Source organism: Phalacrocorax carbo, chromosome 1, assembly GCF_963921805.1.
Source record: "Phalacrocorax carbo chromosome 1, bPhaCar2.1, whole genome shotgun sequence".
Taxonomy (NCBI): Eukaryota; Metazoa; Chordata; class Aves; order Suliformes; family Phalacrocoracidae; genus Phalacrocorax; species Phalacrocorax carbo.
The window spans coordinates 101035731-101061948 of NC_087513.1; the positions used below are offsets into that span (position 1 = coordinate 101035731).

The following is a 26218-nucleotide window of genomic DNA, read 5'->3' on the forward strand; positions in this document are numbered from 1 at the left end:
AAACCAGGAAAAACCACCATTCATACACTTTGCTGTTCAGAGTCCGTCCATGCTGTTCACTTCTCAAACTCACTAACTCCTCAGCCCTGTCAGGCTATCCCTGATCCCTTGACTCCCCTTGTCATCACTGCTCTCATTTCAAATGAGTGAAAGAGAACCAGCACCTGAAGGGAGGGGGATTTTCATCAAGAGGTTGTATCAAATCTTCCTTTTTCTTGTACATATTCTGACTATGGGCCAAAAAATATTCTTTTGTAAACAATTACCAAATATTTACTTGGAACATACAAAGGCTTCTAGCAATTCAATGAAATGAATTCAGAGCTGCTGTGCTTTATGTATTTTTTCCAGCTAATGGAGTAGAAAAGAAAAAAACCACTAAAATCCACTGTTTTAGTCCAAGCCACAGAACAGGCCTCCCTTTCAAGCATAAAAGCAAGATGCCCTCAGCATTTGCATAGGAAGAAAAGAGTCTGCACAGACATTGTATGCTTGTACATGGTACAGAGAACTCCTTGCCACGTACAGGCAGTGGGTAGCACAGATCTGCTTAATCTAAAGAAGTCACTGTTCTAACTCACAAGCAACCCGTGAGAGAACTGTAGTGAAGCAAAAGAAAAAAAAAAACAGATCCAACTTCTCCCTACAGTCTAGGAAGGCAGGAACTATGTAATCTTGTACAGATATTTCCAGCCAGTTTAATTTTCATGTGTCCTATTGTCTGAACTTCATGCTTTGCTTGTTCTCTCCCCTAGCCTAAAAATGATGCCTCACTTTATTTGCTCTTTCAGTGTGTGCTGCCTCAACAAAATTTTTCCTGCTTCTGTTGTCTTACAGCATGAGACATAAGCTCCTCAAATCTTAACACGATTGTTTGGGAGTAGTAGAGAGGCCATAACATTTGAAAATTGTTCACCCTTAGCCCTCTAGTCCCACACTTTCACTGATATGGTAGCAGTTCCCACTACCTCGAACTCTTTGGCCTCCTCTGCCATAAGATGATCCACAGGGACCATCTCCAGCTCTAGCTCTTTTCCTTCTCTTTCTACATTTGCCAGGACTACATGCTTCTTACAGCTCCCCATCTATTTAAATACTTCAGTTGGAGAAAGTTGAATGTTGAGTCATATTCCAGTCACACTTACCCACTGCTCCTTTCCTCAAGCTTACTCAGCCTTAGTCTCCTGTGATAATTTTTTTCCTCTTGAGAGGAACTGTCTGAGAGAGAAGAGAGCTTTAGGAAGGGAAGGTCCGTAAGGTACATAGGGCAAAGATAAACATTTGCTCTCCTCCCATAGATCTTCCTTGATCCCGTCACCCTGTCCAACTGCCCCTAACCCAAATATTTCCCCCTGAATATCTCTTCTAGCCTTCAACTGCTTTAATTCTTCTTTCCATTAGAAAGATGCTTTTATTTTTCTCACCTACCGTCAAAATTTTTTGAAAAAACCCACTTGTGCCTCTTCAGCCATTTCTTTTTCATCTCTAGTGTTGCTGGAGCAGTTTTACTCCAGCTACATCAACTCTCACCAACTGTTCAGCCCCACTTCAATGAAATGACTCCATCCTCAGCCTCCTTCTCAGACAATCCTCCTATTCTTGAAATAGGACACAACACCCATATTCTTACTAGTTTAATAATCTTACTACCCTTACTTACTAATCTTTTCTTATTGTTCCCATGATGGATTTTCATTCTTCATCAACACTCCCTCTATTCTCAGGTCTCTCTTTCCTCAGCATCTTGTCTCACGGATCTCATCTGCAAAACAAGTCCAGCTCCCATCACTGCACTGACTATTCAGATCTGTGTCTCTGCTCAGGATCTGTCTCCTTATGTTCAAAGGACAGTCTCAGTCTGACATTTTTGTCAATACCAAGTTGTCAGCTCATGCTAAATGAGACTAAAACAGTTCATGTACTCTTAATGTCACCCTCAGCAGTCTGGTTACCAGGAACTGCGATACTTACCAGTCTGTCACTGACCCTGAACTGACTATAGAAGACGTAGAACTCAACGTATGTAGGTCCAGAGCAACCATTATTTATTATACAGCATCACCACCTAAGCAACTTTATTGACTTAACACTGTTTTTAACTTACTTGCTGTGAATGAACAAGACCTTCCTAACCATGAAGGTGCAGCTCTCCAGTAGCTTAAGCAGATCTGAAGATGCAGAGCTTCTCAATTTCTTCATAGTAACACCAGCATGTCTGCCAAGTTACATGAAACTAGTGAAAAAGCTACATTCTCAGACAGTTCAGCCCTGGCCCAGCTCACAAACCCCAGGCTCAGTGCCCTCACCAATACTCTTAAGAGTGGCACATACTGCTCTGAAATCACCCCTGCAGAAGAAGCCTTTACAGTTACCAAGCAGCAAAGCACAGGAAGATAAGGTCATTCAAAATTTATAACAAGCAAGCATTTATAACCACAGGAGTTTGCACCTAGTTAGTTAACCAAACTGTGGTTAACTGTTTAGCTTTCAGTGAGATTAAGAGCAGTCAAGCTTCCTGTTTTCACCTGAGTAACATGACAGACTGCAGCATTGCACTGGTAAGTGGATTTAACTGGTATCTTTGAAATGGGGTTCACCTTGATCAAAAAACTCTTACAGAAGATGGCCAGTTGCTATCTACAGCATGCTGATGGGAGTCCTCCTCATAGGTGTCCTCTGTGGGACATCTTTGGCCAGGTCAGCTGAGAATCACCTCACATATGGCTGGCAACTTAACCTGCACAGAAGACTCACCCTATGTGACTGGCTATCTTACTGGTCAAAGGCCGGATTCTTCTCCTTGTCCGCTACCACTGACTGCTTACATTCAAAGCTATATACTCTATTAAACACAATAATATACGAATTATGATCCACTCCCCAGAAACAAGTTACAAGGTCATGAGTTGACACAACAAGGTTATATGGGGTTACAGAGATTCACTTACGTATGCTACAGTCATTTAACTGACACCAAGCATTTATCCCGGTTTCAGTATTAAGAGACTCTTGCCCCCAACCATGCTATAGCATCCATATCATTAGTTTTCAAAACCACATTGTAGCACCTTCTCCTAAACACTGTTCCTCACACTTGGGAGGATCTGCTCAAAACCGGCAAACTTATTTCACTTCCTTCAAGCTCCCTTAAGTGCCTCCAAAATGTTTAGAAACAGCACCTGTATAAACCCAACAGTGCCCAAGCTGCCAGTGCTAGATGTCAATGCCTACTAAAGCTGATGTGGGTTTTTTTCTACTTTTACTTGTGCACCCTGGTTGCTTATACTTGTTTCATACTAGTTTTATATATATATAGTTTTTTTACATATAGATATATATATATATATCTTTTGGGCAAGAACTGTTTTTATTCCACACTTTTGTATACAGAAATACGGGGCCCATTCTACTAGGCAAAGGTTGAAAATATGGTTTGGTAGCACATCACAAGGAAATCCTTCCTTGCACTGAAGGTTTACACTGATTAACACACCCCTATTTAAAATTTATTTGTAGACCATAGCCTCCACTGAGATCTTGGATCCAATGAAAAAGTTCTGTTAATTAAGGCTATGAACACACAAAAATAAACTTGATTCTGCTGGATCCAACTCGGCTTGATCACTAGGAGTCTTAACAAGCTATGAATGCAAACAACTAACACTGTAATCACAGGCATCTTATTTCTACAAGCACAAACACAGCCTAAGTGGAAACTTTTATCAGATCACTAAATACTGGATGCTTACAACTGCTCAAGTTCCCATCCTACACAGGGAAAAGTGTTGCTCTCCCTTCCTCTTGAAATGGCTAGTCATCAGTTTATTAATTAATCCAAGCAAGTTGCCTTGTTTATCTTAAAGGTGCCTGGTAATACAGTAATTTATATAATTTTATTTATAAAGCCTCTTATAGAAGAAAGATCAAGAAATAATAAAAAAGTCTGATGAAAGAAAGATTAAAAGAATCAGACAGGCTGTTACAGGTAACAAGTTCATGACAAGAGTTGCAGAGCAGGAAAATGGAAAGAAATGCGTTAATACAACAGAGTCTGAGCAGCTGATATTTAAAGGTCTCAATAAAACAACAGGAAAGTCAGTGTACCGATATGTTCACTATGGTTTCCCCAGGAGCCCTGAAGTTTCATCAGAAAGGAGGATGTGGGATTTCCTAATGACTAGGGGTCTTAAGTCACAAAAACAATACACACTTGTGAAACAGTGTTTTCATTAAGAAATACCCTTAATGTCAAGTGTGTTGTGAAACATCAAAGGTTAATGTTAACATCACTCTTAACTAGAGTTGCATGACATTTAGTTCTTTCTCCCACAAAAGTTTCCCTGTACAATCAGCATAGAACAGCAGCAGCAAGACCCCTGCAAAACATTTCAGAAAATCAGCACAAAGCTATAGTCCAGTCCCCTACTGCAATTGTATCCACTTACACCCCCATAGGCCATGATTTCTTCACTGTAGGTAAAATACCTAGTGGTGAAATCCTAGCTTTCATGATCTTAGACAGGAATAGACATGCCCAAATCGTTCCTCAAACTCCATAAGATCTGTTAAAGTATCCAGTCGCTGGATTAAATTTCCACACAAAGAATTCATTGACATCATTTAGCCTTAACATGGAAGTTAAATCCATGCCGGCCATTCTACCTAGGAGCAAACAATGCTGTATTTCATAAGGACAAAACACAAGTATTAAGGAGCCACATACATCAGCATAACAAAAAATAGACTATCTGACCATCTCCACACCAGAAATCCATCATGGCGTTATCTGGTCTGAAGTCTTATTAGATGTATACACATAAAAATGTACATATACATATATACTTCTACATATATAATCTTGCATGTCATTGTGGTGAGTTGACCTTGACTGGCTGCCAGGTGCCCACTCAGCTGCTCTCTCACTATTCCTTACCAAACAGGATGGGAGAGAAAATATGATGAAAATGGTCGTGGCTAGAGATAAGGAACAGGGAGATTACTTACCAGTTATTCTCCCAGGCAAAACAGACTTGACTTGGGGAAAATTAATTTAATTTATTGCCAATTAAAATAGAGTTGGATGGTGCAAAACAAAGACAAAAACTTAAAATACCTTCCCTCTACCCCTTCCCCCCCACCCCAGCTCAACTTCATTCCTTCATTCCCAACTCCTCTACTTCCTCCCATTCCCAGGCAGCCACAGGGGAGATAGAGGGCTGTGGTCAGTCCCTAAGAGCTCCTTTTTCCTCACACCTTTCCTTGCTCCAGCATGGGTTCTTCCCATGAGCTTGCAGTCCTTCAGGAGAACCTGCTCCAGCCTGGTGTCATCCACAGGCTCCAGTGTGGTCTCCTCTACGTGCTGCTGGGGAACACCTGCTCCACTGTGGTCTCTCCCAGAACTTCCAGGGGCTGCAGGGGAATCTCTGCCCCAGTGCCTGGAGCACCTTCTCCCCTCCTCCTTCTCTCACCCTGGGGTTTGTAGTGTTTTTCCTCACACTTTTTCTCCCCTCACTCCTCCCCACCTGTATGGTGCTTTGTCCTTTCTTAAATGTTATCGCAGAGGTGCCACATCAGCTACAGAAATGACGACTAGACAAAGTCGCACCAATCAGTCTTGACATCTAAGTTTCAAAGCAACTAAAACTAAATTCTACTGCCTCAAAGGAGGGCAGAAGAGCTTGGTTTCACTCTCAAATGCCAGTCACCAGAATAGCTTTTTGCTGCTGCTGCAATAGCTCCCCAGGTTGCCAATCTCAAGTAATTCAGGCTGCTGAAGGAAAGGGAGCTTCCTGTCTTCAGTAACACAGCCGGTCCTGCAGCACCCTACCAGCTCTATGAAACAGAAGGAAAAGCTGCTGACACCTGGCCCATGAACACCTACCACCTCCTGGTGCCTTTCTGCTGGGAACATTCATCCCCTGAGCAGAGACAAGCTCAGAAGAGCATCTGCTAACACATCATTCACTTTCAGCTAAGCTCTGCCTGATTCAACAATGAGGGAAAAAAAAAAATAGCATCTTGCCACCTCAAGTGAAAAGAAAACAGTTTCACTGAGAAGCCTTAAGCAGGCTGTGGCAAAGCTGTCCAACCAGTCAATAACATCCTTGTATCTCAGCCCTGTACACCTCCGTTCACTTACTCTGACAGAACTTAAAGTCTTCAGAGTCACTAAGCTTAGGTACCACCTTCAACTCCCATGCTATAGAGTCAGTTTTTCAAGTGGTCTCCTCCACACGATACAGAGCTGCTCACTGTTCTACTGAGGGACAGCAGAACTACCTATGCTGCGATTTACTTCCAAAGCCCATGCTTTTAAGCAGAAATGAGGAACAAGCATAAGAAACAGCAAAGAACATCTGAGCTCCCTTGCTGGCCAGGCCACCGATTTCTTGTTCCATCCTGAAGTAATCATTTTACTGGTGTATCACTCTCTCAACCTGGAATGCATAAAGTTGTGATGCTTGTAAAGGTGCTGAGATAGATCCATGAACAAGCACTATGGTTGCACTGCTTCATGTGCCAATTACAGTCAGTCATTTGTCAGGGTTAGGCAGATGCTTATTTAGTCTTGAGGCCAATAACATCTAGCCCTGTTCTAGTAACTTTTCCTTGGGGATCACAGAACAATACTTCCCTGCCCATGCTGGAAACTGAGACACCAATCAGCAGCTCAGGTACTTTCTAAACCAGACATCATATTTTTTCGTTCAACAGCCCTTAAGTGGTTTTCCTTCCGTGACAAGTAAGTTTACATGTGTTCAAATTCAAGTAATCAGTTCTTGTTGACAAAGTCAAACCAAAACAGAGAAAAACCCAAAAGGCAAGTTAGGTAAACCCATTCAAAGTACAAAGGGTTACTGGAACAGCTGATGGCAACTGTTCTACCTCTAATCTTGCAATACTAACATAGTCACTAACACACACAGCAGATTATTCCTTGGGCACACGGAAAGATTCCAGAAAGTGGGAATTAAGATTAAAGAAGGGCTACACAGAACAAGAAGATAAAGAGTACATCTTAGAAGAGTATCCTTGAAACACACCAAGTTTTTTCCCCACAGAAAAGGATATCATTAAGCTTGCTTACGTGAAGGACTGAGAGAAGCTGGGTATGCACACTCAACACATGGCAGAGAGAGTGAAGAAAGCATCCCATAATCACAAACATTTCTTAAAATTACTATAGCAACCCACTAAAACTGTCACAATGTCTACTAAAGAAGTTACAGTGTTAAGGATCAGAAGTTGTAGACAAAAAAACTAAACAAAAAAACCCACAAGGTGTGGACAGTAGAGATGGACACATCACTGGCTGGATCAAAGGTTCCTTCCTCCTAGGTCAGCACTAGCTATTAGTACTATTTCAAGTGAAACTGTGTTAAAAGTATCAGTCATGTTGTCAACTGCCGATGGCATGCAGCATCTTTTTGACAAGATCTAGTATTAGCAGTGTGGAAACTACCAATCTCAAAACAAACTAGGCAGTAGAATTTAGGATGTGGGTATGCAAATTTCACAAGGAGATACAGTGCAAAAGGCTACATATCAAACTGACATAAGAAGCTGCCCTTTCTTTCCCTTTTTACAATAATCAATCCACCAAGTGGCAACCAACTCAGTGACAACAAATCTACATACATGTGCTCATTTTGGCTGGGACAGAGTTAATTTTCTTCGTAATACTTACTTTGGGGCTATGTTTTGGATTTGTGCTAAAATCAGCCTTGATAATGCAGAGATGTTTTAGCTATTGCCAAGCGGTGCTTACACTAAGTCAAGGAATTTTCAGCTTCCCATGCTCTGCCAGGTGCACTAGAAGTTGGGAGGAGACACAGCTGGGACAGCTGACCCCAACTGACCAGAGCAATATTCCATACCAAATGACATCATGCTCAGCATAAGCAGCTGGGGGAAGAAGGAGGAAGGCGAGTGGATGTTTGGAGCCATGGAATTTGTCTTCCTAAGTAACTGTTACGCATGATGGAGCCCTGCTTTCCTGGAAATGGCTGAACATCTGCCTGCCCATGGGAAGTAGGGAATTAATTCCTTGTTTTGCTTCGCTTGTGTGCGTGGCTTTTGCTTTCCCTGTTAAGCTGTCTTTATCTCAACCCACAAGTTCTCTCACTTTTAGTCTTCTGATTCTCTCCCCCATCCCACCAGGGGGGGAGTGAGCGAGCGGCTGCGTGGTGCTTAGTTTTCAGCTGGGGTTAAACCATGACAATACACCAAGAAATATTTGCAGAAGATGCACTTTGAACCAAAGGTAGTAGTAGCAGCACTTCAGTACCAGTCACTCCCAGCTGTCATCATTCCTGACCCAGCATCATGTCCATCTCTCACCAAATATTGGTATTTCCACCAGCCTGAGAGGTGAACATGCGGTTTTTTTCCCCTTCATACAGAGGAACCCCATTAAAACCTGTTAAATAAAATCCCATCAGTTAACAGCAAGGAGAGAGGTGAAACTACGTCACCCGAGTGATTACCCTCCTCAGCTAACAGGGTACTCAAGTCACACAGCCAGTCGGTTCTGGTGTAACTAGAGACTTACTTGCAGCAGTTCAAGCAAATTTCAAAGCTCTGAGGAGCAGACCCCTTACTGCTCCACTGACTGCTGAATGCCTGCAGCCAGCTCTGGCACCTTGCTCACAGCAATCTTACACTTACTTGCTAACCAAACTTGCTGACTTGCTTGCTGGGCAAACTCATAGCTAGCTATAACCTGCAGCAGCACAACCACAAAAAACAAAAGAAAAAGCCCATGCTATGCATTTCAAAGCATTGTTTCAACAAGAATTTGTCAGTGGCAGTGCCAATTTAAATAGCTCCCATGCCCACTTAAAACATGACGAATCTGACCAGAACGAATCCATGTTCAAAACAGCCCTTTTCCTGTTGTCTTCTTTTAAATCAGACCAACGCGCTAACCCAGTCCACTGTACACCATATTTGTACAACAACAACAGCCAAGCAAGGTTAGGAAGCTGCTTCAGCTGGCTCTTCCCAGGAACGTTTCTCCTTAGCAAAGTGTTTATGGCCTCCCTTGTAGCACACTCTACATCACTTCCCCAGTTTACACATATGAGGTAATTTCTAGAGCTATTCATTTGATTAGATCAGCACCTTTGCCCATGCATGTGCTGACTTTGTTATGCAGCAGAATATGCAGCAGCTCCACGCAGCCATCATCTCAACATCTTCCACACTGAAAGAGTCAAGCAATCCTGTAAGACCTCTATCAGACAACTTCAAGACATAGTAACCAGTCAGATTTTTTTAAAATCCTGCCGCACGTGTGGCCTTATAGAATTTATTACCAAGAAGGAGCCTCATTCACCATCTTTTACTTGCACACATTACAAAAATAAGTTACTGAAAAGTACAACAGATGGCTTCCAGCCAACTGAAGATAAACAACTCTGGCACTAGCTGTTTCACCTACCTGGACTTCACCTGCCCTGATTTTCCTCCACCTCATGAAGTGAAAGTACTTGGGTAAGAGCCACGAGCCACCATCCACACAACTGCCATGCTGCCTAGAGTGTAAACCACCCTTAAGGATCAGAACCTCATTTAGATTTTAAACACTGAAGGTAGGGTGTAACTAATGTTTCAGGGCAAGCTCCCTTAATGTCCCTTAACACCACACATGTAAAGCATCAGCAGATGTACTGTAAAGAAACTTTTTCCACAGGGTTGGAGGTAAGAGTTCATGAGAACAATTAGCCTTCCTGTTTTCCTTACGTACTTCAAGCCAAAACCTTGCAGCAGCACCAACTGGAAAGTGCCAACTCAACAGCGAAATAAAAACGCAGGAGCTGAAAGGCACGGCAGCAAAAGGGAACAATATACAAAGGTTGTGGGCTAACCCCAGTGGGCAGCTCAGCTGTAACCTAGCTGCTCACTCATTCCCCCCCAGCAGGATGGGGAAAAGAACTGGAAGGGTAAAAGTGAGAAAACTCATCAGTTGAGATAAACACTGTTTAATAGGTAAAGCAAAAGCTTTCATTCACTGCTTTCTGTTGTCAGGCAGGTGCTCAGTCATCTCCAGGAAAGCAGGGCTCCATCATGTATAACGGTGACTTGGGAAGACAAATGCCATCACTCTGAACATGCCCCCCTTCCTACTTCTTCCCCCCACAGCTTTTATTGTTGAGCATGATGTCCTGTGGTCTGGGATATCCCTCTGGTCAGCTGGGGTCAGCTGTCCTGGCTGTGTCCCCTCCCAGCTTCTTGTGTACCCCCAGCCTCCTTGCTGGTGGGGTGGGGTGAGAAGCAGAGAAGGCCTTGGCACTGTGTAAGCCAATGTAAAACGAGTAACCAATGTAACACACTGGTGTGTTATCAAGGCTGTTTTCATCACAAATCCGAAACACAGCACCATAACAAGCTGCTATGAAGAAAATTAATTCTATCCCAGCCAAAGAGTACCAACAGTTACTTGATATAAACATCGTCAATAAAAAAACAACTGGCTTATTCAAGACAAGTAACAGAATGATCCTGACACTTCAAAGTTATAAGAGTTGGGGAAAAATAAAATAAAAAACAATAATCAGTGGAACCAGGGGAAATCACCTGGCTGAAGGATCATCTTTCAACAAGCTCAGACAGCAAACAATACTGATGTTGCTCCTGCCCCAAAATGCATACCCACAGCATTCGTGCTATGGGTACAGCTTACTACTAAACCCTAGTCTGAGTAAACACTTGCTTTTCTAAGTAACTGCTGTTTTGCGATAAGAGTAAATCACTGAAGTCACCAGTTCTCCAAGGCTCTTTACCAGCAGCAAAGCCAGGTCAGAACTTCTTGTCCTCTCCTGCCATAGCTTCCTCTTACGCAAGACGTTAGCATCCTCTCCATCGTGCTAACCACTACATGCAGGGTCACACTAACCCAGGTCAGCAAAGAAATGAAGATAAATAAACAACAAAAAAAAAGGAGACACAAATCTTAAGGATGCAAATGTTTTCATACCCAGAGCTTCCAGCTTTTTTGATGTATTCCTAGGATATCCTGAGTTAGCATTCAATAGTTGGGGTATTTTTTTTGCATACAAGACTGTTTACTTTGCTAATTTATCAGTTAATTCCACGCAAGTGGTAGAAAGAGCCATGTACGCTATACACAATCAAACCACATCGCATCATACCACACTCAGAATTCCTGCTATGGGTGCTAATAATAAGCTTTAGATGGATGACTTCATGAAAACCTATACAGCACCTCTCTAGCAAAGTAATAATTGTTTAGAAACTACTCAGATTAAAATTGTTCAAGATTTCAAGATACTGAAAGGTCCTTTAAGTACAAGATCTCTGCTTCGTAAAACTACGTTTCATTTCTTTGGTCTTCCACCTAGACTGAAGGTACCCTGTATGGTACACAGGATGTTCACCACCAACTATTATCAGTCAGGATAAGATCAGCCCACAGCCAGGCAGTGGAACTGCTGCTTAATGCAACCAGTTGCAATTCAGCTAACAAGGAAGAGAGCCATGCGCATCGTTATTTACACAGAGAGAGAGGACTGTTGTGTGGCTGGGGTCACGAAGAACCTAACCATTTTACAAGGCTACCCACATTTTATCACCAAAACATTAAGCTACAGTCTTTTCAACATATTCAAGAACTACTTCCTACTGCAGGCGAGGTGACCTGAGCAGCAGTCCCATCCTCACCCCAACCAGCAGAGGGAAGAGTTTATCCACCTCATCACCTTTTCCCTTTGCAGAACTCACTTAGTGCTGCAGGCAAGGAAGTCTTCCCACCTGCAGCTTCAGTGCACTCAGCTTAAAAGAACTAACAGCTTCTGACACAGTGAATAAACAATTGTGACTAAACCTGGCACAAACACAAAGTGAGCATTGCAACCCTGACTTATGCTGTTATTTTCATGAGACATTTCAAGCAGCAACTAAAATGTGCAGGTGAGCTCTAAGCAGCATTAGGTACTTGAGCTATTTAATATCCCAATACTCCTCTGCTCGGTACTGACCTGTGTGTACGTGCACATACGTATGTGAGTGTGTATAAAAGGGGTAACAGGAGAAGGAAAATAAAAGATATCAGGCTTTGTTAGCATCAAAAAGAATAGCAGAAGTATCAATAATATTCTATAATATTCTTTCCTATGTAACGTCTAGACATTCTTTAAGACTTTCAGAAGCAATCAGGCACCACCCTCATGTTAAACACATATCACCTTACGTGACACTTACCTGGCTTACAAATTCAGGATTGCAAAATAACCCATTTTCTTGATACTTTTGACTAGCTGTTCAAGGCTCACCCACCCGTACAAGAGATTATACCTAGATTAACTACTTATGCCACAAACGTCCACAGGATCACAAACAGTACATTTGGCAATGATCATTCTTACAAGTAAATGAAGCACTCGGGTTTTCAGATGACTGAGCCTAAATAAGCAAGATGAACTTCTAATGTATGCATGCAAGTGCACACAAGAAAATAAGCTTAAAACCTGTTATTTGTACTTAGCTGTGAAGCAACAGTTACCTGCTTGGCTTGGCAGACTGTGATGTTAAACATAGCCCATACAACACAGCCCCCCATGTAATATTTCCGTCTTGCTGCAGGTGACTGGCCAAAGTGAACAGGTCCGCCATCGAGGCACAAGAGGAGCCACAAGCCATGGCAGCTAAACTATGCAGCACATTACCCAGCGACACATCACATCCAAGCAAGTGAGTGGAACCAGCCATCTGAAAATGCTACTCCTGCCCTTTTGCTTGGCAGTTTTTGATTTCTGAACCTCTCACTGCGTGAAAATCCAGCATGAGGAAAGGGGAACAGAAAGAGGGTACTTCAAAAACAGCAGGAACTGGAAGGAAACATGCAGGCTGAAAGGCAGAGCATTTATTACAAGGGACTCCTTACAAACCCAAATTCTAGAGGAAGTCACCGTTTCCCTACCAATCACCAAGCTACTTTGCATATGCGAAAGAGGTGAAGAGCCTGCCCTCTGGTCACTTATTCCCATGCAAAGATGTGAAAATTGTGCCAACTCCACATATGGACAAAAAAAAAAAAGAAAAAAAAAGAGTGCCTTTTCAAAGCAGGCAATGTAGAGTATAAGCACAGCACAGAGAGAAGAAGCCAAGGTGGGAATAACTTCTGGTTTGGAGTTAGAAAAAAATTAACAGTTGTAGGGATGGGAACAGAAACACAGCTCAACACAGGTAAGATAGTGATTTTAACACCCATTTATTCCTTTAAATTGCGATCTCACTTGTTAGATAGTCTCCACCCCAGGGAGCGTTCTCTTCCAAAAGTGTATCTTGTAGCTTTGCTTGGTTTTAAGATACCATATGTGGTTACATACCTCAGACTTTGTAGAATGATCTACTACTCCCAGCTACCCATAGCATTACTGTAGTTGTACCTTTTGTTGTGGTCAGGGGAAATAAGCTTCCTTCGTCTCTTGCCTCCATATTTATTTTCAGAGAACTAAGTTTTACTGTAAGCTATGTATATATCACATCTACCTACCTAATTCTAAATATTTGACGCCGTCTCTGAAGATATACAGCAAATGGCAATCGCTACTTCTGTTCATTGCAAAATACAATAACCTTAAAGAAATCCAAATGACACTATTTGGAGATAGGAAGTTTCAAGTTTCTTACCGTTCGGCACAGCTACTTATTAAACCTCTTTCCAGACAGACTTAATATTTAACAGAGTTTTCCAGACATACGAACCGAGAAGGCATCAGGCTTCTTTTATTATTGAAATATTTTGCAAAATTTTACTCACTAAGCAAGTACTGCCAACAGAAAATACCCCCAGGTGCCGTACCATCGTTGTCCACGCCTAGTATCTACCCTCCCTGAGCTACTTTGGGAAACGCGTATGATCTTATAATTTCAGGACGACACCAGAAACGTAGAACTCTTGGCCCTCTCAGAACGTAAGGCACGGCGAAGTCAAGCGTTACCTTTACCATTTCTACCCCCCCATAGCCTCGTACTTATTCTCCATCTGTACAAGCCGTAAGCACCTCGTGTCGGCTGATGTAATTACTCCTCCGCCCAAATACTTCACCGCTGACCGAATCAAAGGTGTTTTCTAAGTCACTGGGCACAACCCCAGCGTCCCCCTTTGCCGGTCACCTCCACGCTGGGCCTTTCCTCCACGAAGGCGACTCGCGCTCTCGGACTTACCAACCAGCCAAGCAAAAAAAACTGGTTGGCGCTGCCACGGGGCCGCCACGCACCACGCCCGTGGCACCCCGGGGCCCTGGCCACGCGGGACCCACGGGCGCCCCGGGGCTTTGCCGCGGGGGAGGGACCCCTCCCTCCCGGGGACGGGCCAACCCGCTCCCCCCCCCCCCCCCCCCCCGCCGGAGGTCCCGTCCCGCGTGGGGCCGCACCCACAGCACCCCAAGGGACGAACCGGCCGGACCCAGGACGCGGGTCACCCCGGAGGGGGGCGGGGGCGAGCCGGGGGTCCGGGAAGGGCCTCCCCGCCTCACTCCCGAGGGCCAGGCGGCGCCCCTACGCGTGGGGCCGGCCGCTCTCCCCCGAGCGCGGGTAGGCGCGGAGGGCCCCCGCCGGGCCCGAGCCAGCCCAGCCCGCCGCGCCACGGGCATCAAGATCCGCTCAGGCTCCGCGCAGCCCCGCGGGGCGGCCCGCACTCCTCACTCACCGGCGGTCAGTGCGGCGGCAGCCAGCAGCCACGCCGAGCAGGGGAGCCGGGTGGGAGCGGCGGCGGCCGCCGCCGGGCACCCCGCAGCGCCTCGGGCCGCTGCCATCTTCCTGCCGCCACCTCCCCGCGCCCCCATTGTCCGCCCCCGGCCGCGGGCCCGCGCCCCGCAGCCCCTTTCCCTCGCCTGGATAGGGCCTCGCCGCTGTCACTCGTACACACCTCTGCGCCCCTCCCCGACCCCGCCCCGGCGCTGGCCCGCTCCTCGCAGATGATTGGCCACGGGAGCGATCCATCAAGTTCAGGCGCCCTATCCGAGCAGGGAACGTACTGGCCCGCCCCCCCGAGCCGGGCACGTACCTGGCTTCTACCCGCCCGCCGGCGGGCGATATTCGGGGGGTGTTCGGTGGGCTAGGCGGCGTGGGTCCTCCGGGGTTGCCCCCGCTTCAGTGGAGGCTGGGGGGCCCGGGCATAGAAGCGTGGCGGGGGCTATGCCCATCCCCCCATCCCCATCCTTATCCTCATCCCTACCCTCGTCCCTACTCCAATTGCCACCCCCATTCCCCGTCCCTAGCCCTAGCCCCAGCCCCAGCCCCAGCCCCAGCCATGCTGGCAGGTGGTAGGGACGAAGCAAGGGAGCCCAAGGCAGCCCAAGAGTTACCCCCCACCCTGTGGAAAGCTTAACCCAGTACCATCAGAGGCACACTAACTATCTTCCTATTTTACATTAAAAAATACTTAAAATTTAACTGACAGTCTTGCAAGTGGAGTTGTGCATTTGTTAGTCAGGATCTACACACAAGCTGTGGGCCTGTTGCTGTTGCAACTGACAAGGACCACAGCAGAATTCAGTCTGATCACAGTGCAGTGTCTCAGGCAGTCTCTGTGACGTGACTCTCCTGCCAGGTATTTGCTAGGCCCAGCTTTCCAAAGAGAAACGATAGGAAGAGACTGCAGCACTTATTCAGTGCCCCAGCCTCTGCGCAGGCATTGGCAAGCAAGTTCCCCTGGATGCACATTGCAGTACCAGCTAAAGAGCATGCATCCTGAGCGTTCATCCTGAGCCGTCGGGGAAGCCGGAGAGCACTGCTGCAGGCTGCAAGCACGGGCCACGGTGCGTTCCCCCTGCCTCCACTGAGATCCTTCGTGTTCTTCCCTGTTAAGTCAGAGCGCCTGTTTTGGCGTGCATTGCCTGTAAGTACAAGCTCCTTCAGAAGCTCTCCTGCTATGCCAGTGGTATAACCGCCTTTGCCTTTCACCTGAAAATACCTGCTTGGAATTTCCCCCGGCTTACTGACTGGACTCCCTGCTGTTACAGAGCTCCTGAGATCATGCTTTCATCCTTCCTTCATTACCTCCTTGCTTCACTTCCTCTCTTTTGGGCACCTCTTTAGGTACATTTCTTCTTTTGCTAATCTATGGCCTACTTGTGCATCACTGCATCCATGAGACTTCAGAGGCCTGCAAGGTACACAGTTTGCTCCTGCCTGGTGCTCCGTGGATGCTGGTCCTCTCCCAGATGCACATGCCACCACAGTTTCTCTGCGGCTCTCTGGCCACCTAATCACACCTGCAGATGAAAGAGGCCACAGAAAAGCCCTGCTACTCTGTGCCATGTTGAAGAGGACCATGATGAAACAAGCCCCTGCAAAAACACAGGCAGATTTTTTTTCTTCCAGCTGTGATGCAGACACCAGGTTCACAGCTCTCCTGGGATTTAAAATGTGGCAGCGTACACAATTCATTATTCATGCCCTAGGGGGAGGCTCTGGAGCATGTTCCTCAGCTAACCCTTGTACAAAACCCAGGCTACAAGAAATCCAGGGCAGCAATTGGGAATAAAGATCAACACGGGCAACTCTTTGTATCACCGGGAATTGTCGCCTCATTTGGTTGCCACCTCATTTAGTCCCTCTGGCTTCCCTTGCAGGTGAGTCTTTAGCCAAGTCATCAAAATCTCCCCTTTCCAAAAGGAGCAGAAATGGATACACAGCGACAAGCCTCTCCTCCCAAGCCCTTTGCCTCAATACTCCCTCAGACCTCTCCCTTTCCATGGAAACTCCACGCGCCCTTCAGCTCCCCTCAGTGACTGGAAGTACTCTACCAAAACGGAAGCACCTCAATACCCAGAGTTCACTATTTACCTCCAGGTCCTTCAGCACTCCAGTTTTAAAACGTTCAGTCCCCTGAACAGGCCAAGCTATGTTTTTTTAGGCTTTTTTTCAAGATAGCCAACCTAAAATTTTAAAAAAGTACATATCCTTTTTCTTATTCTCAAATATACTGTCCTTCATAGAGCTCAAGCATTCTTTTTACATACTAATAGGCCTGATTCAGCCACACGTGCCCCTTACCAGAGGATTCCTATAATATCTCCCTTCCCTGAGAGAGCTGAGATAACGTTGTCACAAGTAAAACCCTATGAGTGTCCCGCTCGCTGTGCTGTAGTACTGCTATTCACTACAGACACCACCTGGGAGAGTACCTGGTCTACTTACTGTAGACCAATTTTTTTTTCCAGATACTGATGATTAAATTATTGTCTTCTGTTATTTCCAGAAGAGGAAGAGAGGTGCTGGATCAAACCTAATCTGTCCTGAGGAACATGCATTGCATTTGTACATTGTGACACGTTACTGTTAAGGTTATGACAAAAAGAACTGGGAACACTTCTCAGAGTAACCTGCTAAATACAGAGCCTACAAGCTGTACTACACCATTCTTTAACTCATCTCAGCACACAACTCCCTGATAAGCCAAGCCAATTACAGGCATAGTTGCTGCTGTCCTTTGTCCCTCTAGCTATGCAACTCTACTTTCTGTCAACTGATAATACTGGTATTTGTCAAATTTCTTAGTAATTCAGCTCATTTTGCTGGCAACAAGCTCATTTCTTCTGTCTGTGTATGGAGAGGCGGGAAGTTACTTTTCTTCACACTGAATCTACTCCCCAGAAGATCAGACAAGCAGCAGTGACAGAGCAGGGCTGCCCAGACAGTGGGGCAAGAGGGATGACAGCAAGCCACCTAACTGGTTTCTGAGTTCTCTGACACACTGTAAAATCAGCATTCAGTCCCACAAGAGAAGGAAAAATGCTTTTGTGTCTTTTTAGGAAGATCTAAAAAAGTGTGTGTCACTGGGGAGAAGGTTAAACAGATTTTTTCATGGTTACTGATTATTTTAGGAATTCAGGCCTTTGTTATCATACTGTTTTGGAGACATCTCTAGTAGCTTGCCAGAGAGAGCAAGCAGGATTATGGTGTCAAACAAAATAAGGGTAACATCTTCTAGGAGGAGAAGCAAATATATGCAGACTGATTCTACATTTTTCATGGTTTTGATTGTTTTCTATTTAGCCTGCATCTCTGTATCTCCTCGAGGAATTGTACAGTAGACACTATTTAGTGTGCAGAGATATGCATTCCTGCAAAAAGTAACCCACCCAACACCCTCATTTTGAAACAGTAAGAGAAGAACAGGAGAGACAGAGAAAAAGCAGGCTCTGTTTATAAAAGAAAGTATTGGGCGTCTATTACAGCATTACTTTTTCCTCTGCAAGTTGGGAGAAATTGTGACTGGCAGATACATTTATGTTTACTCAAACACAAATGCAGTGATTCTTTCAAAACTCAGATCTGTCACCAGCACAGTAGCTGCATATGGTACTTGAAGAGTTTAATAATTATTTTTCTGTAATTTGATTAAGAAGAATGTCTTGGATCAACCACTGTGCAAGGATAAGTGTTCTGAGGAAACCTTACAATGGAAAAAGAAGCTAATGATGAGCTATTCCAGTGCTGAACTGATGCTAAGGAGCAGCTCGAGCCACAAGGATTCTTGATAATCTTGATATATAAAAAAAGCCCATAAAATGAAAGCAATTATTTTTCCTGTCTCTCCCTTCTACCTCCCTCCAGTTTCTTGGAATATACACAAAATTAGTTCAGCGACTATTACTGTACGGGGACAAGAGCCAAGGTAGCCCTGACCTCTAGCCTCACGAGCGTCAGTGTTTGTTGTAAGGACTCTGACAGTTAAACAGGTGTGCATAAAATCATCACCTCTACAGTAGGAAAGGGACCTCACCTACTTTACTGCGCTGGTGTATATACCTACTGCTACGTAACCACTGCTTGGCTGGCGTACAGTTTTAAATGGTGAAAATCAACGACGGACTTAGCTTCTTTTGGTTGGGGTTTGTGGTTTGACTGCTGCGGTTAATGGCGAAACATATATTGAGCAGATTTTGCACGGAAGGGTAGATAGGGTTGCCACAGCGACTGGAGGAAACCTGAGGAGCAACAGCACGCACAGGAGCGGCGCATGAGCCTTGCTAATACGGAGCGCCACAAAATAGCAGGACAGGCTGCGCATTGGAGGTTTGTTTGAGCTGTCCCACAAGGCCACTGCAGAAGAACAGGCCCATAAGCCCTTGGTAGCCGCTCCTTGGTGGGCTGCTGGCCACACCGGCCAGCCCTTCATGCCGCTGCGAGCGCCGGCTGCCCAGCTTCACCCTTGGCAAGCACCCGCTGCCGGGGCAGGCACAGGCTGAGGGGGAACCGCAGGGCTGGTGGCCTCCCAGGCTGGGGCAGCGGGGAAACTTCGGCCTCCACCGCCTCTGGGCTGCTGCGACGGGCTGGCACCAGCCTGCAAACGCTGGGCTGTCACGAAGCCTGCCCGCCACCTCGCGTTTAATGTAACGCTGTTTTCTGGGGGGATTCTCAGGCGTCTCTGCTACGAGCCGGTAGGCACGGCTGTGGTAGAGGAGAGCGTTCAGGCCCGGCGAAAGAGCCCTCCGCGTCCCTCCAGCCGGCCCCTACTCCCGCCGCCCGGGCAGCGGGTGCTCCCACACCTTCCTCTGCAAGGGAGGGAAATGCTTTCTCATGGCGGCTCGTTGGTCTAGGGGTATGATTCTCGCTTAGGGTGCGAGAGGTCCCGGGTTCAAATCCCGGACGAGCCCACTTTTTTTTTCTTTTTTTCTCCCCCGATCCCCGCCGGTGGTGCCCACCAGAGACCTCCGCTGCGCTCCTCAAGCGAGAGCCGGCTCCCGCACGCAGCGAGGTGGCACGGACGGGACAACGAGAGACACCTTTCCTTTATAATGCAAGCAGTAAGCGTTACAAATAACTCCCCAGTCCCGAGGAAGGGTCCATCCCCCCCGCGGGCCCGCCTTGCCCCCCCATTACAGGCCACGGCCGTGCTGCTCCCCCCCGGCACCGCGCTCCGGTCTTTCCCTCCTGCCCACTCTCCTGCCGCTGGCGGCCCCGGGGCAACAAAAAACCAGCGTGGGGTGGGTGGGACACGGCGGCGACAAAACAGGAGGTGCTACTGCTCCCCCTTTCTTAGCGGGCTCGTCCGGGATTTGAACCCGGGACCTCTCGCACCCGAAGCGAGAATCATACCCCTAGACCAACGAGCCGCTGTCTCTTGCTTCTTTCGCGGCTCAGCACTTCACTGACTTCCCGCCTCCTCCCGCCCGGTACCACCCACCCCTCTTGCACAGTGTTTTGGTGGGTCTCTTCTTCCCCCAGGCTCAGGTTCCCAATGGTTTTACCCACCGCTTCGGGAAGACACCATTCCTCTCCCTAACCGCGGAGGCTGCTGTCATTTGCTGCTGCCATTTCCCGCTGTCCATCCACCTCCCCCCCCCCCCGGGTAACCCGTGGCATCGCCCTTCTCCCCATCCTACGACTCCGTTTGGTGGAGACGATTCCAAGTCCCCAGGGTGGGGGGTGGAGGAGCAGCCCTGCGCAGGCACCGCCCCCGCGCTCTTTACAGAAGGGAGGAACGCCCCCCCCGCCCACTCGCCCCGCCCCCGGCCGCTCCCGCTCTGGGCTCGCGGCAGACGCGCGTGGCGGGCAGGGCCGGCCAGCGGGGCTCGAAGGCGGGCGAGCTCATTCTCAGCGGAGGGGAAGGGGGGAATGGGAAACGCTCCATTCCCCCCCTCCCCAGAACAGCTATGGTTTACACCGACCCGCGCGTGGCCGAGCCGTTAGGCGCCGCGCCCCCCGCAGTCCCGCGCTGGGTGGGGAGGCGCGTGGGGTGGGGGTACGAATCGTCTTACGGTAGCCTTCCCCCCCCCAGAGGGGTTGAGGTGAGGGTCTGGGGGTGCCCAGCGAGTGGCTGCGAGGGAAACGGCCTAACGAAGGGCCCTGCTCTGCCGGGAGAAGCGCCTCAGCGCCGAGAGCGCGGTACTGGGGTGCGGGGGCCAGGGCAGCCCGCGGCGTCCCGCTGGTTCCTGAGCCCGCCCCACCCTGGTTTTGTGGCTCCCGCTTCCTCCGCGATGTGCTGTGGCCTGCTAATGCCTCCTGTCGCCCCCACACTCCCTCGTGTTTCCTCTCCTCCGCACCAGCCCCCCTGGCGTCACAGATCTTTTAAAAAATCCCTCTTCCTCCCATCAGTAATCGCCCTCCGTCCTTACCCATCCAGCGCTTTCTTGTGGCTCGTGCTACAGTTTGCAGTCCGATCAAAAAATAACCATAACAACAAGATCCCGGCCAAACACAACTGCAACAGTCTCCTTGCTTTTGTGCTGCATTCCTTTTCCACTTTTTATTCTTGCTGTTTTCCATCCCCCCCACCCCCACCCCTAATTTAAAGGTCTTCTGGCCTGTAAGGTTTGTGCTTTTTATTTTAATCTTTCAGGCACCATCCACACCAGAGGAATTACATAAATTCCTGAGGATGTTTTTCTGTTCCACTGTCAGTGTCCTTACACCTGACATATACACTCTGGCCTCAGCTATTTGACAGACTCGTATGGGTCTGAATAGGCGCTCCCACACTATACTCCAAGCCAAGCTGTGGTCTACGTTTCAGTCAAAATTTTTTGACTCTCCACACCTTGTGGATACAAGACCACGCTGCCCAAGCCAATATTTCCTGGTAGTATAGATGGTGCAGGGATACATGCCCACATGCGTCCTCTGCCTTTGCAGTGTCATGATGCTAATACTGGCCAAAGGGTTTCTTTTAAAATTGCTCTCACTTGGCGCGCTGGCAGGGCAAGGTTTGTGCTTCACCTGAGCGAGCATCGCCTGAGAGGGACGTGAAAAACTGAAAAACAGCTGAAAAACAGGCGCCTTTTTTCCTGCAACTTGTACATCCATCAAAGACAAAGATGGTGATGCAACTTCTGGCACAGAAAACCTCTAAACTATTGGTTGCCAGAAGCTGGGAAATCTCACGGGAAGGATCACTGCGTGTTGCCTTGGTTTTTTATGCTTCCCCTGAATGAGGATGCTGTTGGAGAAATGGCACTAGGCTAGATGGCTTTGCTTTCTTTTGTTCCCAGATAGTGGATACTGGCAGGTCTGGGGCAGGGAGTGTGGCAGCCTCCAGTGTGTCTGCTTGCCCCAGAGGACACCTACCTTCCTTTTTGGATTAAGCACATTGGTTATTGCTATTCCCCAAAAGTAAAAAATATCACAAATTAAGTTAAAATTGAATGTTAAACTGTTCCAATGGCAGTGGATATGCCATCCCTATTTTCCCTGCTACTACCAGCTCTCTCCATCCTTCCTCAGGCTCCTTCATCTCCCCAGGAGGAAACACACAGATTTTGGTTTGGTTTGGTTTTATTCCACCATTTATTTCTTCTGTTTCTCCCTCGGATTTCCAGTCCCTTGCTCGGGACACACATACTCATTCTCTAAACAGGCACACATATATCTATATATACAGTAAGGCACAATCATTCACATCCAGATGGGACACACTGATGAGAGAAGAAACAGGGTACAGCAAATGATTGCAGCCTGCCCTGGAATACAAGCTCTAACAAACAGATTTAATGGCTTTAAATGCAATAATACTCCACAACATGGCTCAAAAGAATGTGGGGGTCATGGTTGCTGACAAGCCCGTGCTACACGGGGGAGGGTCGATGCTGCTGGATCTCAGCAAATGACACCTCAGTGCTCTCACCTGGGAAAAGGAAAAGCAGGGCACAGAGCCACTTCTTTCCTTGTGATTTTAGAGCTGGTGAACAGAAAGGGGATATCTGAAAACCATTGGGTGTGTAACACTGCTGTGTTGCAGAGCCCAGCCTAATGTTTTTTGGAGGATCTTTGTGATGGATGAAGAAAAGCTGGCTGGTTCTGTCCTTAGTCTCTGTAGCTGCGTCTGTGTTGCTGGGTACTAGGTGGCTGGTGGCTGATTCAAGCACTGGCCCCTGACAGCTCACACTGCCTAACAGCTAGCTGCCTCCTTGGCTCAGCTTTTGACAAGTCTGTCTCACTGTCTCCAGCGAGCCCAGACTTGTCCACAGCTCCACAGCACACTGTGGGCATGAGCCCCATGGCCTTGAGCCAGAGCAGCTTTTCATTCAGTATTGCAGACACAGCTTCAAGCACTGCTGTCCGGAAACTGGTCAGGTGAGGGTCTGTTATCTGTCTTTCCCCAAATAACTTATTTCTTATGGGCAACAAATACTCTCCAGGTGTAAAAGCTTTTTTTTGGCTTAGCAACTGCTAGACCCGTGACCTAACTGGTACTCTGAGAACAAATGCAAATCTAATACAATGCCTAAGTACTCAGAATGGCCTGGCTACCTGACCTTCATGAATTCGTATTCAGTCAGGCCATATAACTGGAAACTCAGCCATCTAAGACCTCTTCTTTGGCCTACATAAAAATAATCAGCTGTTTCCAGTAAGCCAGGATGCTTTCTATCACGAGTGTCTCTCGGTGACCACACACTGAAAGTTTCAAAAGAGAATGAAAGGATTGGATAGGGTCTGGAAGTAAGAAAGACTGACGGACAGGTGACCCTTCTAAATCTGGACTGGAGCCCAAAGCCGGATAAGAAAACTTGCCCTGTTGACCTACGTAGCACATCTCTTCTGTGGATAAAATCTGTTTGTTGTTATTTTCCACCAGCACTAAAAGCACCCCAAAGTGGAAGCACACAGAATAATTGCCTACCATGGCTGGTGTTTCACCGATCAGCCAGCTCGACCTCCACTTCAAAGGGATTTTATGCTTTATGAACAATGTCCTAAGAGTTTTCCCCATGTTCAGGGTTCACATTGTCTGCCATACAGCATATATGGAGAAAACATACTTTTTCCTACTGTTAAAACATTATTTGCTGAAATTTGAAAACCCAAAATATTTTGAAAGACGCTACCAGAAAGACATCATACATGTATGTATGTAACTGATGAACTTCATCTAAGACCAATGCAGGGGAGAAGAAAAAGACACTTTGGAGCAGGATGAAGGAGCAGAAGGACCAGGAGTGGTGGTGGCTGTCGTCTCCAGGACAGCACGTATCAGGTCTCTCAGTCCCCGAATATCACCAAGGAACGTCAGCCAACACCTCAGTTTTGAACTCCGAAGTGATTGCAAGCCAGAGTCTTGTTCCAACTGTCCCAAAATATGGTGGTGCAAAGCAGAGAGCCAGTGACTAGCCACTCAGCTCTGGGATGAGTCTGGACCTCGGGCGATATTCATATTCTGCTCCTCTCCTGCCACTGAAGGTTTTCCAGTAGCTTCCACCTTGATTAGGTTAGATGGCTCATATTCACATGTGAAGTCTCCTGTGCCCTGATTGGGTATGTCCTTTTGAAAGGGGAAAAGTATGAAAATTATGAAAAACAATCATGGGTCTAAGTAAATGCAGTGCTGGGGAGTCTGTGACCTGGGGGTACTTTGGTAGTTTCCATGCTAGGAGGCAAAGGCGAGCTGAAGCCTGATCACCAGCCCGCTTCCTTCAGTTGCTCCTTGCCAAACCGAGGAGGCATTTGAAGAGGGAACAGGTGGTTGAGGTAGAATGAGGTATTTCCTCAGGCATCTGTGGCCTCGTTATCAGTGGTTAGAGAATACGTAAGACGCTACATGCAAAAAGCCCTGCTTTCACCAGTGGAAATCCTCATTTATTTCAAGTGTCAGAGGCCTGTGTTTGTGTGCTTCCAGGGCTGATCATGAAACTGGCAGGTGTGCAAACACTGGTTTTGCTGGCAAAGCTAACAAGCTAAACACAGAAAGAGAGAGAATATATAGGTACACATGTGTATTTACATGTGCGTATTTATATGTATGGAGGCATATTGAGATAGTATACACATGGTTACTGCTGGGGAAAAGTGCTTTTTACTGTAAGCACTTTCAAATTGCTTTCCAGACAGCAACTGAGCAGAGTGCCTGGTGAGCAGAGCCCCTCCGTTTTACTGAATCCAGAATTGGCTTTGCTTCTTCTCCATCCTCTCTCTCGGTAACACCACCCAGGAGGGCTGGTTGTTTTAAATACCCTGCCTTGCAGCCTCTGCAGGCCTAAGGTTTGATATTTCTGAGGTGTGGGAGCAGCAAAAAACGTTTGTGTGTTCTGTCATAGTTGCCATTTTCATTAATAAGCAACACCCTCTGGTATTTTAGGAGCCATCATCATGCTGACCTGTCTTACCTATGTGTCATGGTTACGCTGCACCCTGGTCCTGCGTGGCTGACGTTGAAGGCTCACTGGCAGTCTCTAAGCCCACTGTGTCCTGCAGCGGTTCAGGTGCCAGTGGTGTTTCTTCAGTGTTTGACGTTCTCCGTGCATCTGTGCTCTCACTGGTCTCCTTTGCTTCAGCTTCAGCTTCAGCTTCTTCCTTCTTCTTGTCCCCCTTTTCCTGTCCACAGGCACTGCCTTGCTGCTCTTCTCCCTGGGGAACCTTGCACACCTCCTCCTTGTTTCCAGAGGGAGGCTGGGGAGAGTCCTCCTCCCTTGGGGCACGACTACATGCTTCTTCCTCTTTTGTGTCCCCTGCGTTATTCTTGCAGGGAGTCATTTCCTCTGCCTGTTTTTCCCCTTTTTCTTCATCTTCTGATCTGCTGGATCCTCTCCTTGATGGGGGCTTCTCATCAGACCCTGTCTGTTTCTTTTGCACTTTGCTCCCTGTTTCTGCCTCCTCTGTCTTGGCCTTCGGCCCAAACACCTCATCCCCGTCTTCCTTGGCACCATTTTCTGGAGAGGAGATGGTGACCCCTAAATCTTCCCCATCTCCGTAGTCAGACAGAGATCTTCGGAACTTCCTGGAGGGAGGCCTGCGCTTTATCGATCCCCGTGTCCGCACCTTGAAGGCAGGAAAAGCAGACATTGAAGCAGACAAAGAGAGCGGTACTGCAAAGCAGGAAAGCACAACAGAAGAAAATACTATGGGCAATTTGATTGCTGTGCTGGTGGCCTCACTTTTCCTGGTCTGCTACTGCAAGGTAGGGAGACAAGGGCTCCTACCCCTGAGGGACTACTTTGGAGGACAAGCAGCTCCCTAATATATGCCTCCATTCTTTCTGTAAAACTGGTACTGGAGGTCATTGTCCCAATTTAAACTGTGGTTCCTTGTCCAAGGTAGACACTAAACCCAGGGACGCTGCATTCATTATGCAAATACTGCTGACTTTGGATGTCTCAGCGTTTTCTACTCGTGGAAGTTCGGTGATTGAGGAAGGAGTCTGCCCTCCAGTTGATGGTGGTGAATGCAGGTTACAGCTCCCCATTTAAGTGCTGTGCACTCTGTGGGACAGCTGGCAAACCATCATACTCTACGTGGCTCGCTAAACAGC

The 26218-nt window shown here is 47.1% G+C and overlaps 2 protein-coding genes and 2 non-coding genes across 8 annotated transcripts in view; 1 reads left to right on the forward strand and 3 right to left on the reverse strand.

The window, feature by feature from the left end:
• The window catches only part of MPZL1 (myelin protein zero like 1), a 41939-nt gene extending 27077 nt beyond the window's left edge, over positions 1-14862 (reverse strand). For 3 of the 4 annotated variants that reach the window (XR_010375670.1, XM_064468938.1, XM_064468960.1), the window contains exon 1: positions 14675-14862. Coding sequence is in view for 3 of the 4 variants with exons in the window: in XM_064468938.1 (XP_064325008.1) it covers positions 14675-14810 (136 nt within the window). In the remaining variant the exon portion in view is untranslated. The remainder of the gene's footprint in view (positions 1-14674) is intronic. The other variant, XM_064468951.1, reaches the window with a different exon arrangement.
• Positions 14863-19559: 4697 nt separating this feature from the next.
• TRNAP-AGG (transfer RNA proline (anticodon AGG)) lies at positions 19560-19631 on the forward strand. Its single transcript has one exon. It is a non-coding gene; the product is annotated as a tRNA-Pro (tRNA).
• A 387-nt stretch (positions 19632-20018) lies between these two features.
• TRNAP-CGG (transfer RNA proline (anticodon CGG)) lies at positions 20019-20090 on the reverse strand. The gene has a single exon. It is a non-coding gene; the product is annotated as a tRNA-Pro (tRNA).
• Positions 20091-22230: 2140 nt separating this feature from the next.
• RCSD1 (RCSD domain containing 1) overlaps positions 22231-26218 on the reverse strand; it is a 34542-nt gene continuing 30554 nt past the window's right edge. Inside the window, exons 6-7 of one of the 2 annotated variants that reach the window (XM_009508426.2) lie at positions 25077-25728; positions 22231-24235 (exon numbers count right to left, since the gene is read on the reverse strand). In XM_009508426.2, the coding sequence (XP_009506721.2) occupies positions 25090-25728 (639 nt within the window). In that variant the 3' untranslated portion in view covers positions 22231-24235; positions 25077-25089. Of the gene's footprint in view, positions 25729-26218 lie in introns of both variants that reach the window. The other variant, XM_064468975.1, reaches the window with a different exon arrangement.